General features: G+C 35.8%; 1 protein-coding gene across 1 annotated transcript in view; it reads right to left on the reverse strand.

Annotated features, from left to right (window-relative positions):
• LOC107714932 (inactive dipeptidyl peptidase 10-like) overlaps window positions 1-18,620 on the reverse strand; it is a 61,466-nt gene that overhangs the window by 33,256 nt on the left and 9,590 nt on the right. The window contains exons 2-5 of the mRNA XM_016520931.1: window positions 10,261-10,378; window positions 8,857-8,952; window positions 5,368-5,462; window positions 4,070-4,141 (exon numbers count right to left, since the gene is read on the reverse strand). Of these exons, the coding sequence (XP_016376417.1) occupies window positions 4,070-4,141; window positions 5,368-5,462; window positions 8,857-8,952; window positions 10,261-10,378 (381 nt within the window). The remainder of the gene's footprint in view (window positions 1-4,069; window positions 4,142-5,367; window positions 5,463-8,856; window positions 8,953-10,260; window positions 10,379-18,620) is intronic.

An 18,620-nucleotide genomic window follows, 5' to 3' on the forward strand; every position in this document is an offset into this window, starting at 1 on the left:
AACTTTTTTTGGACTGATGCATGCAACACCCGCTGAGTGGCATTAAACAGCTTGAAAGATCAAACACAATTTTTAATATAACTCCGACTGGATTAGTCTGAAAGAAGAAAGTCATATACACCTAGGATGACTTGAGGGTGAGTAATTTATGGGCTAATTTTCATTTTTGGGTGAACTAACCCTTTAAGACAGCTTTGTGTAAGAAACAGACCCAAATTTACGTTGTTATTTGCTTATAATTTTCCCCCAGTGAGTTGTTAACCACTGTGACATTAAGTCAGAGAGAACTTGAGAATCGAATCAGTCTGATTCATGAAAGAATCATTCAGCTTTGTTCCCCAAAAAGCATTTTAAACCTAAGAAGATTATAGTGACCATTGGTGCCAATCATTGGTGGTTTTGAAGATCTACTGCTTTTGGGAAACCCAGCCAAGACCAGATTTGTGAACCAGATCAACCAATACATGACTCAAAAGCCACTCTCAAATCAGATATTACTATTTCTCTAATGAACTCTTACGAATGTGCCAAGATTCAGGTGTCAAGGTATCAATGTGTTCAGCAAATAACGACTTTTGGTCTGTTTCTTACACAAAAGCTATCATATGATTTCAGATGACTTGGAATAAAGAGTATGAGTCATATGGAATATTTCTGTGATGCTTTTGCGTCCTTTTAGAAGTTCAAACGCCTTCTTTTGTGTTCTAAAGAAGAAAGAAAGCCATACAGGTTTGGAATGGCATGTGGGTGAGTAAATGATGACAGATATCTTGTCTTTGGCTGAATTATCCTTTTACAATTTACATTTCCTATATCTCAGTGTCTCAGTATCTTTTGATTTGGCTCAGACTATCCCTCATGCTGTCTTTGGCAATTTCTATTTCACTCTTTCAATTCATATTTCGCCTTCACCTTCTTTTCCTTTACAACACTCGCCTTCCTTCCCCTTTTCCATTTTCTTCCTTCCCTTGCAATTTCACTATACTATTCTGGTGTCCCCTTTTATATTTTCCTATCTCCCTCTTTCCCTATCTCCCAGTTCCCTTTCCAATCTCTTCGCACACATTCACACATCCCATTCATCCCGTCTCTATAATTGATTTCGATTGGACAGCGTGATCTTAGGGTGACTGCAGATCACATCATTTTTATCCTCGTCTTCTTCAGTCACCGTAATCCCCCCCTCCCTGTGTGATTTCTGTGCTGCTCTTAGTTCAGTGAATTGAGCCGCAAACTGCCTCAGTCAGCACATAATCTCTAGAGATAGTGGAAAAAAAGGGGGGCGAGAGATAAAGGAAGAGAGACAGCGATTGTGACTAGAAGAGGTGGAGAACTAACAGAGAAATCCTGTGTTTCCCTGCAGATGTGACCACACAGATTGGCATCATTTATCCTGTTAAACAGGAACCAATATCAAAAGAAAGAAATTAAAAATTCCTGTTTTAGGACCATTACGATTTTTTTGCATTGTGGCAATTTTTTCATGATAATTCTGCATATTTTTCCCAATTCTCAAGCAAAGCAAAGCCAAAAAAAAATGAAATATGTAAAATATAATATTTATTATTTAAATAGTCAATTATTGCTTTGTATAAAATGTAATTGTAGCATTTGTTGCATTGGATTCCACCTTTTTCACTGTTATAAAGCATTGAGAATAACAGTCAGTACATTTACATGAGCAGTTCTAATCAAGCTACAGTGGGGTTTTGCATAGTCAAGCTAAAGTCTACAGAATTAAACACACGTGCATGTCACTAAGTGTTTACATGACATTTTAAAAAGATTAATTATTGTTTTAGTCCAAATTAAGCTGCAAGTTAACATACTTACAGTGCCTAAACCACATCACAATTTGCTTCCATTATATGAAATGCTACACTCTAAAAAATGCTGGGTTAAATACAACCCAGTGCTGGGTAAAATATGGACAAACCCAGCTACTGGGTTGTTTTGACCCAGCGGTTGGGTTACTGCCCAGAAGGTTGGGTTAAATATTTAACCCAACCTTCTGGGCAGTAACCCAACCGCTGGGTCAAAACAACCCAGTAGCTGGGTTTGTCCATATTTTACCCAGCACTGGGTTGTATTTAACCCAGCATTTTTTAGAGTGTACTTCAGTAGCCACTTTTTTCCTCTGTCTATCCGAAATAAACTGATTTCATTTATAAATATAATGTATATGAATTATGAATTGCTAAAATTGTTATTTTTTATGCATTTATTATTTTGCTATTTTAAAATAACCCATATATATATATACATACATACATACACACAGACACACACACACACACACAAATGAAACAAAATCTTACCTTATTTTCCAATGTAATTGTAAATAATTATATATGAAATTTTATTAAACTGATGACTGATGAAAAAACTGATGAAACGTATAAATGCATATATATATATATAGTACAACATTTTCTTTTTACTGCTGCTTAATTGGGCTGCTTAATCAGGGACATTGAGTAATGTAAATTATAAAAATAAATAAATAAATACGATTCATCATTGTACAAATTTTGAAAACAAGGTAGTGCTTAATTTTCACAAAATTACTGTCACACTGCAAACAATCAATAATAGATTTATCATATGCATTACTTGATATTTTACTTATGCAAAAAAAAAACAATTTCTTAATTTTTATGATTTTGGGATGAAATGTCATTCACTAGATTGCACCACATCACATTTCGAGACAAATAAACAATACAGAGCCTATTTTAATCAGCAACAAAATGCAATATTCACAAGAGAAGTCGAGAGAGAGAGAGAGAGAGAGTGCGAGTGCAATTCAGTAGAGTGAGAATATGGATTGTACTGTCAGTGTTTTCACTCATTGCCTGTTTTTTCCTCTTTACCCTGTTTTTTCTCTATTACTCATGTCTATGCCCTGTTTCATCGTCCTCCTTTGAGAAGAGAGAACACCACTGCAGAGATGATTATTTTCTGAAAAGGAGGTTCAGCAGGGGGATAAGAACTACAGATTGCTGTGGTTGCTCAGACAAATAGCCTACAAGTTGTTTATTCTCAGCCTGTTACTAAAACCTGCTGTAATCACAAAGGCTTGCCCCAGTGTGATGCTCATTACAATTCAGTGCCAAGCAGCTCCTCACCCACTGCCTGTCTGTATCCCTCCTTCTTTCTTTCTGTACACCCCAGCTCCTCTGTGTTAGAATATTCTATTCCTTCCACGTTGGCTGTTGATCGTAGCAGCGTTCAGTGTTGAACATGCTGCAGAAATTATGGACGATGTAAGTGGTCTCTCCTGCCTGTCTGAAAAGATTTTGTCCAGTCCAGTAGATAAAAGATGTAGTTCACTCTCCTAACAATGGCGTACAAAAATGCATAATCAATATGTGCACAGCATCTGTCAGGTTTTGCTATCTTTGTGTGGACCAAATGTATATACCCAAACTAGTGGGGCTCTGTCTAGTCATTCCTTTTAAGAAAATAATGAGGACTAAATAATGTCTAATTTACACATGTAAAATCCAAGGTTCTTATTTTAGGGCTAGGGTTAGTCTATATATAAAATAAATAAATACATAAATAAATAAATATATAAATAAATCAGAGTAGGATTTACTCAGAAACTGCTAATAAATTTCACAAACAATTACAAAAAAAATGTCAAGTAATACACTGACTTAAATGTGAAATTGAAGTAGAAAAAATGAAATCTTTTCTATTTACAACTTTGACCCTCTTCAAAATGCATAACATTATTGTGATATCTTCCTCTAGATAATAAGATATTAAAAATAGCATTTCCGATGATCCTTTTGTAACAGTTCCTGCATGATCATTAAAAGAGCATATAGGTTCTTAAATATAATAAGATATGTGACGTTTAAAGGACATGATATATCATATTTACATACAATAGGCAACACTTTATACATCATTAAGTGATTTTGTCAAAATCCCAACTGGGATATGATTCTGCATGGTGATGGAAACAATAAAGAAAATAATAAAGAAATCATATTTTTCTCTAACTGCAGGTAACATGGAAATGAGACTAGATTTTTTTTTTAATGTTCATATTACTCACATGTTGGATATTATAAGCCATCAGGATGAACTTCTTATCAGCTGAAACCTGGAACCTCATGGACTTCAGATCCTAAAACGGAATCCAAAAAAGAACACCGTAAAATAATAATTTAGGTTCAAAACAAATTAAGCTCTATCATACACATCTATAGCATGCAATCAGTTACCACAGACAACAATTTTCCTTGTCCCTCAGTTTTTTAAAAATAATCCAAAATTCTTAAATATTTTCATAGATTGAAGTCATTAATTTTAAATGAGTTTTTAAATAATTACCCTATTTGGGGCTCATATAGTTTATGTCTATTTACATTTATCTTGGTGCAATGTCTGACTCCCTAGTCTTCCATTATATTATATATTATATTATATTATATTATATTAATTAAATTATATTAATTATCAATTAGTTATTAAATAATTATACTATTTGGGGCTTATATATTTTATGTGTATTCACATTTATCTTGGTGCAAAGTCTTACTCCCTAGTCTTATATTATATTATATTATATTATATTATTTGAGGCTTCTATATTTTCTGTTTTAACATTTATCTAGGTGAAATGCCTCACTTCATAGACTTCCTTTGTAAATGTATTAACACAAATACCATTTTTATTCATTTTAGAAGCATTTCTGTGGAAATCAGCATGGCATTGAGCTCAACTTGTATTCTTCCCTCTAAAAACCCATCAGCTACAAACCATGAATGCAGTAAGTGCATTGTGGGTAGATGTCGTTGGGGCATAAAGCCAACGTGACAAGTGTAACAGTGTTGACAGTGTGGGGAGGAGAAGTATCTGCCATCTCAACAACATTTCATTGAGCATCTGAGGCAATGACCCATATATGTTTCTCAGTGTCACCCAGCCGCAGCGTTCAAAGGGTGGCCCTGCTGAAACAGTCTCTTTGAAGACGCATGCTACGGGATCAACTGGGGAGAAGCGCAGAAAGTGGGAATAAAAGAGAGAGCATTAACTGTCGAGCTTCTAAAGCCAAAAAGCTATTTGCTCTTTCTCTTTGCTCATTTTTAAGCATTCTGATTCTTTCTTCAAAGACATTCAGCTACCAGTCCATACGCTCTCTCTTTCTACGGAGTGACCCATTTGTCAGGTTCCATGAGAATGGAGCTAATGGAGTTGTACGTCTTGTCCTGCTCACATGCCTCAAGGGGGCTGTAATTCTCCAGAGAGCTGCTTTACACTGGTGGTTTGGGATGAGAGGAAGACTGTATGTGTGTGTTGGCATAGCCTTTATTTACTATGAGTGCATGCATGTGTAAGTATCCACTCACCAGGGTGCTGTTGTCCAATAGCGTGGTGGTTAGATTGGTGCTGAGACTGTGGATTAAAACGTGACCCTCCCGTGTGCAAAGTGACACCTCGTTCTCTGTAAAACACAAAGATCAACATTCAGTAGCTGAGCTCCGGACTGACCTGCAGCTAAACTGCATCCTAATTAGCATATTTTGAATATGCACTAAGAGTACAGTATGAACAGTACTTCCCTGGTGATGGAAAAGTACACTACCGTACCATTAATATTTTTATCCAGCAAGGATGCATTAAACTGATCAAAAGTGAAAGTAAACTCATTTACACTGACACAAAAAATCTATTTCAAATCAACACTGTTCTTTTTAACTTTCTATTCGTCAAAGAAAAACAATATATTACAGTTTTCAAAAAATATTAAACAGCACAACCATTTTTAACATTGATAACAATAAGTATTGTTTCTTAAGGGCCAAATCAGCATATTAAAATAATTCCTGATGGATCATGTGACACTTAAGACTGAAGTAATGGCTTCTAAAAATTCAGCAAAAAATGTATTAAAAAAATATAAATAGATATGTTATTTTAAATTATAATAATAATTCACAATATTACTATTTTACTGTATTTTTTAGCAAATAAATGCAGCCTTAGTGAGCATAAGAGACTTTTCAAAAACGTAAGTATATACAGTATACATATATATATATATATATATATTACTTTATAAAAACCTTACTTACAATAAGTCAAACTGCATTTTAAAATCTAAATATTACACACTTCATCTTTACATTTCAATACTGCGAAGGCAACTTTGGCATCACATTCCTTACAATTTTACTACAAAAAAAAGTCAAAAGAGAACCAACACAAACACAAACAGAGGTGTTGTGGGCAATATTAGCCCAAAAAACATGCAGGGATGCACACTTTAAACTTGAAGTAATATACCGTTCAGTCACTTTAAAAAAAAAATAATATCAATATATTAGAATTTGGGATGCAGTAACTCAAATCTTGCATGCTATATAATAAAAACTGAATGTGAATTGAAATGCAGCCTGAATGAATGCCATAAATCGAACATTTTAACCATTAGTAGAAAAACACATTGGCCTCCTGTTGCATTTCAAGACAATGATATGTTGCACTGCAGGAGCCCTAAATGTCCACGAGCATCAAATCAATGAACTTAAACCATTCCATTAAACACTATTTGTACAATAGGAGTTTTCACCATTTAGCCACGTCGCACATGGGTCATGAACTCTGAAATCCTCGCTCTCCAGGTTCTCCAGAGTGAGACGAGACAGCAGCAGGAGGTGAGACTCGTCTGAAATACAAGATCAAGCAGTCAGTTGAGGACAACCACAACTCCTGAGGAAAAATAGTGTCTGTAACTAGAATGTACAGGATTATTTAACAAACTCAAAATCTTGATGCAAATGATGCAAATGCAGTAGGCTGTAAAAAATAGAGTAACACTTTACTTAAAGCCTTTATGTATAATGCATTACAAAGGGTTATTAAAGGGTACAATGCATTATAAATAGTACATTATATCTTGTCGTAAATAATTATATAACAGAATTTAAAATGCATAGTGAAACAATGAATTGATAAGTGTTATAATATATTAACTGAGGTTACAATTATTCATTAGATTGTACAATGCATTATAAGGTGCGTTATAAGGCATACTGTAATTAATGCAATAAAACTACCAAAAGTGAAACTTGGCTTTGGCCACTTTTATCAAACTCAGAATATAACAATATAATGCATTATGTATAAAAGTGTTACCAAAAATAGTAATAAAAATAAACGTAATTAATCTGTGGAAAGTGTTTTTTGAGATGCACTCAGTATTTTCTTCCTTAATAAAATTGTTATTATATTTAAATGTAAACTATATATTGCATTTACAAATAAAGTTAGCAGCCAAGTGGTTTTATTTACTGAATATGAAAAAAAAAAACATATTATTGTTTAATGTTCTGTTACGTTGGGATCTAGAATAGCTTCTGTTATGCTGGACATTCGCCAAGTGCCAAAAGCGGGTGAAACTTGGCTTTGGACATTTTTACCCAACTCAAAATATAACAAAAACTCTTATATATCCCAACATAACAGCACAAACAAGTTTCCCTTTTCTCATCTTGCTCAAAAATGAATAAAATAATTACTTCATTTCAACATTTACTCTCCCTATCCAGTCTCCCCCAAAGCGTACTGGGAAATGTTAAGGCTCAGTGCACAAAAACAAACACAAATTGTGTAGGTAGTCGGATTAAGCAAATGTCAGATTAATGCAAATGGATTAAGCAAAGTTCTGTTATAGAAAGACAAAAAAATATTTGTTGCACAAACTCATTTTTAAAGCTAAACTGAGCAAGCAGCAAAACAAACCCATTTTGAGTGTTTCTTGCTTTGTTTCTGCTTGTCTTTTTGTATTTTTGTTTATGAATGGATGTCTTATATATGAGCTCTCTGGCGCTCACATAAATCCTCTATAATCTTCTGTTGTTTTCCCATTTCTCTTTCTTCACTTATTGTAGCTGATCTCACATTTCTCTTTCTTTATCCTTGGTTTCCATTTGATTCAATTTATATTCATTTACTCCTTCAATCTCCGTCTTACCAGGTGTGAGCAGAAAAATTGAGAGGGTGACCAGAGACATGACCCCCAAGATGACCACCATGGCGATCCCAATTCCCTTCCAATTCCGAGGAGGTCCTCCCGTGCTTCCGAGGTCCTGCTCAAAAAACAAAAGCAACTGCGTTAACTTTTCCCCTCTCATACACATAGTCCCTGCACCGCTGAGGGAGAATGTATTAGTGCTGCCTCATTTGCACTGCCTCAGAGCGGGGATTTCAAGTGAGACTTGTGCATTAGTGCAGCAAGCCTCCGGGGAAGAACGAAAGGACCTCACTCTGACAGAAATCTGTGTCATTTAGAGCGTTCCTTCATTAAAACCAGCAAGAAAAGAATTCCTCGAGTGAAAAATGAGAAGCTAATTGAGTCTCATAATTCTGTTGTGTCTTAATTTACACCGAATGGTGCCTCATTTCACCTATAACAGCTTTATGTACATGAAAGTGTGCATGGGGGTGTCATTTTCCGCTATGCGGGGGACGAGGTTGGCGTTTCAGGGCTTGGAAGCATGCAGAGACGCGTTCTCGACTGTTTTTCGAAACTGAATCTACTGCAACAAAGGCGAATGGATGAGACGAGCGAGAGTTTTCTTACAAAACAGTATATTAGATGTCGGCATCGGTATCGGCAAGTACCAAAAATAAAAGTATCGGTATCGGGCGAGTACTGGAAAAAGTGGTATCGGTGCATCCCTAATTTTAACCATTAGTAGAAAAACACATTGGCCTCCTGTTGCATTTCAAGACAATGACATGTTGCACTGCAGGAGCCCTAAATGTCCACGAGCATCAAATCAATGAACTTAAACCATTCCATTAAACACTATTTGTACAATAGGAGTTTTCACCATTTAGCCACGTCGCACATGGGTCATGAACTCTGAAATCCTCGCTCTCCAGGTTCTCCAGAGTGAGACGAGACAGCAGCAGGAGGTGAGACTCGTCTGAAATACAAGATCAAGCAGTCAGTTGAGGACAACCACAACTCCTGAGGAAAAATAGTGTCTGTAACTAGAATGTACAGGATTATTTAACAAACTCAAAATCTTGATGCAAATGATGCAAATGCAGTAGGCTGTAAAAAATAGAGTAACACTTTACTTAAAGCCTTTATGTATAATGCATTACAAAGGGTTATTAAAGGGTACAATGCATTATAAATAGTACATTATATCTTGTCGTAAATAATTATATAACAGAATTTAAAATGCATAGTGAAACAATGAATTGATAAGTGTTATAATATATTAACTGAGGTTACAATTATTCATTAGATTGTACAATGCATTATAAGGTGCGTTATAAGGCATACTGTAATTAATGCAATAAAACTACCAAAAGTGAAACTTGGCTTTGGCCACTTTTATCAAACTCAGAATATAACAATATAATGCATTATGTATAAAAGTGTTACCAAAAATAGTAATAAAAATAAACGTAATTAATCTGTGGAAAGTGTTTTTTGAGATGCACTCAGTATTTTCTTCCTTAATAAAATTGTTATTATATTTAAATGTAAACTATATATTGCATTTACAAATAAAGTTAGCAGCCAAGTGGTTTTATTTACTGAATATGAAAAAAAAAAACATATTATTGTTTAATGTTCTGTTACGTTGGGATCTAGAATAGCTTCTGTTATGCTGGACATTCGCCAAGTGCCAAAAGCGGGTGAAACTTGGCTTTGGACATTTTTACCCAACTCAAAATATAACAAAAACTCTTATATATCCCAACATAACAGCACAAACAAGTTTCCCTTTTCTCATCTTGCTCAAAAATGAATAAAATAATTACTTCATTTCAACATTTACTCTCCCTATCCAGTCTCCCCCAAAGCGTACTGGGAAATGTTAAGGCTCAGTGCACAAAAACAAACACAAATTGTGTAGGTAGTCGGATTAAGCAAATGTCAGATTAATGCAAATGGATTAAGCAAAGTTCTGTTATAGAAAGACAAAAAAATATTTGTTGCACAAACTCATTTTTAAAGCTAAACTGAGCAAGCAGCAAAACAAACCCATTTTGAGTGTTTCTTGCTTTGTTTCTGCTTGTCTTTTTGTATTTTTGTTTATGAATGGATGTCTTATATATGAGCTCTCTGGCGCTCACATAAATCCTCTATAATCTTCTGTTGTTTTCCCATTTCTCTTTCTTCACTTATTGTAGCTGATCTCACATTTCTCTTTCTTTATCCTTGGTTTCCATTTGATTCAATTTATATTCATTTACTCCTTCAATCTCCGTCTTACCAGGTGTGAGCAGAAAAATTGAGAGGGTGACCAGAGACATGACCCCCAAGATGACCACCATGGCGATCCCAATTCCCTTCCAATTCCGAGGAGGTCCTCCCGTGCTTCCGAGGTCCTGCTCAAAAAACAAAAGCAACTGCGTTAACTTTTCCCCTCTCATACACATAGTCCCTGCACCGCTGAGGGAGAATGTATTAGTGCTGCCTCATTTGCACTGCCTCAGAGCGGGGATTTCAAGTGAGACTTGTGCATTAGTGCAGCAAGCCTCCGGGGAAGAACGAAAGGACCTCACTCTGACAGAAATCTGTGTCATTTAGAGCGTTCCTTCATTAAAACCAGCAAGAAAAGAATTCCTCGAGTGAAAAATGAGAAGCTAATTGAGTCTCATATTTCTGTCGTGTCTTAATTTCCACCGAATGGTGCCTCATTTCACCTACAACAGCTTTATGTACATGAAAGTCTGTGTGGGGGTGCTATGTTCCGCTATGCAGGGGGGCGAGGTTGGTGTTTCAGGGCTTGGAAGCATGCAGAGATGCATTCTCGACTGTTTTTCGAAGCTGAATCCACTGCAACAAAGCCGAACGGATGAGACGAGTGAGAGTTCTCTTAAGAAGCAGTATATTAGATGTGTTTTCAGGTCCCAGAATGCCTCTGTGACAGCCAAGGCTGAAGAAAAACGCTATAGCGGTGTATCTGACGGGCAGGTTGGGACGGTTACGAGACCATCAGTCATAATCAGGAACAATAAACAGCACTTCAAGGCTAGTGGAAAATCACTACTGGTGGCAGAGAGGGGGGAGCGTGGAGTAAGTGTTTACTCATTGACTGTCCATAAAACGTAATCTTCATTATCTCTGTCTTATGTTTGTGGTTTCAAAGGGAGAAGTGAAGCCACCGCTTCTTACCTTCCCTTAGGGGTAAAGGTGAATGAGAGATCTGTGTTGGGGGGGGGGGATAAAACTCATAACTTTACCAGTCAGCATCCTGGCAGACTCCTTAACCTCAGCTGTCTCAGAACAAAAAGAGCACCACGAGAGCCGACTGCCTGCCATATCTCACCTAAACACCTTCTGACTGGCTGATAGCTCTGTATACACTATTGCAGTAGGTCTAAAAGCTGATGTGAATGTTTAAACTGAATTAAAGCTGCAAGAGATTTAATTATCACACAACTGTTTTTATCCTGTAAAGCCAAATAATGTCTGGCTTTAAAGTGCAATTTGGTGCAGTTGTTATTTATATGGCCAAACATTTTTAATTAATTCTGATAGTTTGTAATGTAATGTTTCAACACTTATCAAATCAACTCCTATAATGGAATGCAATACATTGATGATTGAGAGAAGTACAAAGAAACGTTCCTCAAAAGCCTGTGGTATCACTTGATACTCACATTTTAACATGATTTATATTATACTATTTATTTTATACTAATTCTATTATTATGCATTTATTAGACTGGGGTTTTTCATCAAAGTTTTGTTCATGTTGATAATTTAGGGGCCTTAGAAATTTGTGTAGCAAATCTGATCAAATTAGCTTTATAGGGTACAATATATAATGGCTATGTTCAGAATGGAATACTAGTTTACCGCTATGCTGTATAATGCCTACTTTTATAAAATTGGTCAAATATAATAAGTGAAATAACAAACATTATTCCATTTTACACATTTAAAACTATAATATGCTACAGTGTCACTTAACCTCATCACTTTTCATGTTTAATACTTCTGGTCCATTCTTCACACTGGAAAGTGAAAGTCAAGTCAATGCAGTGTACTCTATATATTGACAATTTTGGTAAATACAATAAGTCATCTGAACGTTCTATGGCTGAATTCAGAATAGCACACTAGCATACTACTCTTACTATTTCAGTCATATCTTTTATATTGTAGAAATAAGCTTATGCTACTAGTATGCCCTTCCAAATTCATACCATTTCACAAACTTATTTGTTTAGTAGGAAGTATTTAGTGTACACTGTGCGGTATAAGCAGCACACTAGTATTGTAGTATGTTTGGAAAACCTGTTTGGTAACAATTATTAGAGGCACAAATATAGCTTTCACAAACTTCAGTATTAAAGTGCTGACAATCATTAATATTTTCAAACATATACAAATGGAAATTAGCAGGTCTGTTTCTGTGGCCTAAATTCACAGCTTCAGAAAGTCTAATTAGAGCCTCTGAGTTCTTGGATGCTGTTCATTGTTGTGAAACAAAAAGATAACTTCAAAAGCTTCAGAGGTTGCCAGCATGGATTCTTGCCAGAGGCTCATTATTAATAGGTCTTACTGGCTGCTCCACACAATTAAAACAGCTGCTGATAGTGTCTAATAAATCTATCTGCACTCGTGCAGCAGGATAAAAAAAAGAACAAAATTGGCCTCTTTTCAGATTCCACAAATCTATAATACTTGCGCTTCAGAAAGTCATTCCCCACAATCAGCTCAAGGCTGAATTTACTCATTATGTGAACCAATAATGGTCTCAGATCAGAGTAAAACACTGAAAAAAAATAAACTTCTTGTTTTCCAATAAAAATGCACCGTTCAAAAGTTTGGGGTCATTGAGCTTTTTTCATTTTTTATTTTAAAGGAATGTATTCTTTTATTCAGCAAAGACGCATTTAATAAAGAGTGATTGCAAAACCGCATAAAAAAGTCTTACAAAAATGTATCTTGGTTTAAGCCTATTTTTCTTAACTGGAAAATTGTTTTAAGCATTGTATTAAGCATAAATGTGACATAATTTAGTAAGGTCAAACACAATTTGCACAGTTGGGTAGGAAAAATAAACGGGAAAACCAGACAAAATACTGATTAAGCTGATGTTGATTTTGCTTTATAAGCTTGTGACCCATCACACACCCCTATATAGTTATGGTGGCAGCCACAACAACAGAATTAATGTCATTTGTTCACACTGTTGAGTACAAGACTGACACTGTTTTCCTTTCAAACGCGTCTCTCTCATTAAGGGTCGAGAGCCCAGTACTTTCTGTGTTAAAGCTTCATCAGCTCGGTTCCCACAGGTCCCCTGAGCTCTGAAATGATACTGCACTCCCAATTAGGACGATTGTTTTGGGAAACAGGGGAGAACCCTGCATTACAGATGAGAGAGTATAATCAGACTTGTATGTTAATGCATGATATATTGGGAGAGAATTCCCCATCTGGGGGATGCAGTGCTGTCTTAACCTCCAGATAAGGGATAGATATGACCAATTTTAAAGATAAGTTAATCACAATAATAATAACAATAAATATATTAAAATTCAGCCAAAACTACTACTATTTTGTATTTAATTTAATTTTATGGCACTGCCTTTTTTGGATAATCAAGTGAATGAAATACTGTACCAGGAATGCGGGGAAAAAGGACAGCAACACAGCTGAAACGTTTAAGGCCCTGAAAGGTAGTAGGACATTGTTAAAATATCAGTGGTTCAACTGTAATTGTATGAAGCTACGAGAATACTTTTGTGTGCAAAGAAAACAAAAATAACGACTTTTTTCAACAATTTCTTCTCATCCGTGTCAGTCTTCGACGTGCGTTCACGAGAGTACCATGACGCATGCGTGTGATGCTGCTGACGAAGGAGCCACAGGAAAATTGACTATTTTAACAATGTCCTTATACCTTTCTGAGCCTTAAACGTGGTAGTTGCTTGCTGTCTATGCAGGGTCAGAAAGCTCTCGGATTTCATCCAAAATATCTTAATTTGTGTTCCAAAGATGAACGAAGGTCTTGCGAGTTTGGATGAGGGTGAGTAATTAATGACAGAATTTTCATTTTTGGGTGAACTAACCCTTTAAATCAAATTGCATGATTCATTCTCTATATTATAGACAATGGTCTTTAAAACCCCATATTCCAGATCAAGAGTTTTATGATTCTGAGAGCCATAGTGAAAAGAGAGGTGACAAATAGAGCCATGGAGAAAAGTGACAGAGGCTGGCCTTCAAAAAACCTGGCACTGGTGTCAAAGTGACACATTTTCGGCCGGGCAGAGTCCCAAGCAGACAGATTTCTCATTGTATTCCACTCAAGCGCTCAGTTCACAGAGCAGCGCCTCTACAAAGCTGTCAGTCACATATATTGTGCCACTCCTGCAATGCAGAAAGCAAGGCTTTTACGTGGGCAACAATCTCATCAGAGATGCTCCCGTGCTATAGGAGAGGGAAAGAAACATGTCTAGAGGTTCGATAATGTACATCACGTTGGAAAAATATTAACGTACCAAACACCTCAGAACTAGCAGAGGAGATCGATACCAATGGAAGTGAGGGGAACTCCAGCGGGAAATAATTAACATCTCGCAGTTCTGAGAGCAGTGTTGTCATGTGTGAAGATTTTCCTAGTAGAAAACCAAAAACCTGGATAGAAGGAAGGGTGACCTGTGATTCTTTGGGTTTATAAGAGGGCTTTTATTTTCCGTTAACAGATACAGGTTTATCAATGGGAGTTGCTGACATCGATATCTAGTTAATATCAATAAAATGAGATACAAACAGAACTGGTGAAATGAAAACTTATTTCACATACTTTACGTAAGTTTTTTACCTTGAGTGTCAAATGGCCAGTGTTTTTCCCCTTGCAAACCTCTTTTGTAAATTTGGTGAGCGGGTACGAAATTCTGCGAAAAGCAACAACCCTGATAGCACACAAACATCTTGGAGACGTCTATTTGATGTATGCATTTACAACTGCAAGATGTATTTTTTTAGAGTGTTTGCTCATCTGCAATAGCCTACGTCTGACGTCTCCTGTCAGATGTCAAATAGACATCTAGAAGATGTCTGTAAGATGTTTATTGTTTAGAATGTTCGTAAAACTGCTCTTTCTAAGATGTTTATCAGATGTATTTACACAGCAGATGTTTTCCAGATCTCCAGATCTTTAGCAGACATCTTACAAATTGAAATGTGCAAAAATTTATTAATGTCACAAGAACATTATTAACTATTAATTTTTTATTTGAACAGGCTGCCATTTCTTATGATCTGGATTCCATGAGAAAACTATTTTACAAGGCGCTAATTGAAGTCCTAATGTGATTCAAACAAAAACTAAAAGGTATTAGTCAATTTGTCAAATGTAAAATAGTTACCTATTGCCACGAGATTGTGGAATGCTCAGAATGAACTGTAAAAAAAAACGAATAATTTCAAATACCTAATCAAAATTGCTTTTGAATGTAACTGTTTTTGTTACATTGTTGTCAGAAAATTTGAAGTAAACGCATACATCTCACTGATGTCCGAGTGTCGCACTTTACTGATGTTTGCCATTCCAGCTGGAAAACATTAAATGAAGCAATTTTTCACTCTCTAGGGATTCTGACCGCTTCCATGGGGACGGAGTAATTCATAAATGAGACTCATGGGAACCTCTGAACTACAGTGTTTGGCTATGATGAAAAATCACTTTGAGCCAAATCACAGAGCTAATAAGATGCATCTGAGCTTTGCATAATTCTGGAACATATGGCGGAGTCCTGTTAAGCAAACTGGAAGGCAGTCTTTCAAAACCCAGAGGGCAAACAAATGACCTGCATTCCAATAAATATCAGCTACGACTGGTAAATGGATGCATATGAAATGAATATTGACAAATTCATTACATTGAAGCCACGCCATGTCTAATTGTGATGACTGATGCTGACTGAATGGATGGAGCCATAGCCAATATCCATAAAATGTGCCCCTAAATGTGTTATTCTGTCAATGTGTTAGTTATTGATAAATGAGGAGCATTAAATTGTTGAATGTCCTTAAAATAGTTGGACAGACACCATACTGAATGACACATACTGAATGATAGCAAGCATTGAACACAGATGGTTTGTTTTGCTGTACAAAGCTGTTTCAATTAGAAAACATCTCCAGGAGGCAAAGGATAAAAAGTCCATTCACTTTACTGACAGCAACTCTTGCTTCTTCTTTGAAAGATTTTTTCAAACAACCCACATTAAAGGGGTCATATGATGCGATTTCAATTTTTCCTTTCTCTTTGGAGTGTTACAAGCTCTTGGTGCATAAAGAAGATCTGTAAAGTTGCAAAGACTAAAGTCTCAAATCCAAAGAGATATTCTTTATAAATAAAAAGAGTCAACCACGCCTACCTAAAACGGCTCGTTCTAACACACCCCACATACCTACGTCACTATCTGGGAAGAGTTGCATAACGCCGCCCAAATAGTGACGTAGGTATGTGGGGGCGTGTTAGAACGAGCCGTTTTAGGTAGGTGTGGCTGGACGGAGCTTTCACATGCAATTACATTTTTTTACATTTACATTTGTTACATTTGTTCGTGTGCACTTTCACGAGCGAACATGTCTGATGTTTATGTGAAGACAAGTTCTTATGTTTTGTAAAGATGAAGTGCCCTACACAATTTCTGCGCTACTACTGCTACCGAACGGAAAATAATAATAAATGACTGTTTTCAAAGAAGTTTAATAAGGCTACATTGACTGGCCAGTGTTAATGACGAAATACTTTACGAAATAATAACGAAAACTAAACTACTACCTTTTTGTTAAGAAAACATATTAGAAAAAAAATGCAATATAGTCTAATTGGAAAAACCTAAACTAAAATAATTTTCCTATGAATCCAAAAATTAAAAAATGTCTAGTTTTTAGTTACTATAATAATAGTTATAATAATAGTCATACAGTGCAATCTAAACAAAGTTAAAAGGACAAAATGAACAAAAAAATTCAAAACATAATAGCCCTAGACAGATAGTCCCAACAAGAAGCAAAAAAAAGTAAACTAAAAATAACAGTCATACAGTGAAAATTCAATTACATTCATAGAACAATTAAATACTGAGAATATATAAATAAACAAGCAAACAAACATACATGCATACGAAACTTCAAAATTCAAAACCTAACCCTGCAGACAGACAGTGTTGTGGGGAATCAACCAAAGTTGTCTTAGCCTTGAAGAAGAGAAAGTATTTTTTCAAAAAATGACACGCTTCACCTTTAACAGCATTAAAAACAAGATCAAACTGAAACATTCTGTCTCTAACAATGTACTAACCAATAGCAGTCATAATGACCTGCTCTTGAAAAAAAATGTCTAGTTTTTAGTTACTATAATAATAGTTATAATAATAGTCATACAATGCAATCTAAACAAAGTTAAAAGGACAAAATGAACAAAAAAATTCAAAACATAATAGCACTAGACAGATAGTCCCAACAAGAAGCAAAAAAAAGTAAACTAAAAATAACAGTCATACAGTGAAAATTCAATTACATTCATAGAACAATGAAATACTGAGAATATATAAATAAACAAGCAAACAAACATACATGCATACGAAACTTCAAAATTCAAAACCTAACCCTGCAGACAGACAGTGTTGTGGGGAATCAACCAAAGTTGTCTTAGCCTTGAAGAAGAGAAAGTATTTTTTCAAAAAATGACACGCTTCACCTTTAACAGCATTAAAAACAAGATCAAACTGAAACATTCTGTCTCTAACAATGTACTAACCAATAGCAGTCATAATGACCTGCTCTTGATGTGAGTTCAACACATTGGTGCCAAACATATGGTGAACTCCATATGCTCCATATGCGTGACATTATCCATCCCGAAAACACTATTCCAGGACAGCCTACAAACTGTAACCCCCGTGACCCCCGTGTTGACACCAGCAAATGTAACATAACACGATTTCTCCTCTAAATTAATTTTTTTGAATATTGAATTCTGCTATTTTTTTATATTTTTAATCCGTTGTTGATATCGATGTTGCTATGGCACTCTTTTATATTGCTCCCGTAGAAGCTGTCGCTGGCCGGATGGGAAGGATGTCATAACACGAGGAGGTGGAGAAAAGGCACCTACGGACCTTTCATTATCCATCCACTGAGCAGCTCTGGTCCAGAGTCACGACAGTGTCGGCAGTGCCGCCTCTGTGTGCTTTCGTAGCTCTCGTCAGAAAGTCTTACCGCCTCCTTCACTTTTCAAACAGCCCACAGGTCCTCAGCTTCACAAAGGACCCTGTGGATGGAGCACGACAGCCCCCGCAAACCTGTCTCCCTCATTCTAGCTACAGACAGGAAAACATCTCAGAGTTGGTGTTCAGCATGCCACAGACTGAATCATACATGTCAAATATGACTATGAGTAAACAAGGATGACACATTTATGAGCTAATGTGACTTGAAGTCTCTGAAACAGTTTGTTTTTGTGTCGGATTTACACATAATGAAATGAAATGGAAAAACATGATGAAATACATCAATGATATTGTACAAAAAATATATAAAATCTCAATTATATATATATATATATATATATATATATATGAAGAGTTCAGATGC

Source organism: Sinocyclocheilus rhinocerous, unplaced genomic scaffold, assembly GCF_001515625.1.
Source record: "Sinocyclocheilus rhinocerous isolate Xijiao unplaced genomic scaffold, SAMN03320098_v1.1 scaffold28, whole genome shotgun sequence".
NCBI classification, from domain to species: domain Eukaryota; kingdom Metazoa; phylum Chordata; class Actinopteri; order Cypriniformes; family Cyprinidae; genus Sinocyclocheilus; species Sinocyclocheilus rhinocerous.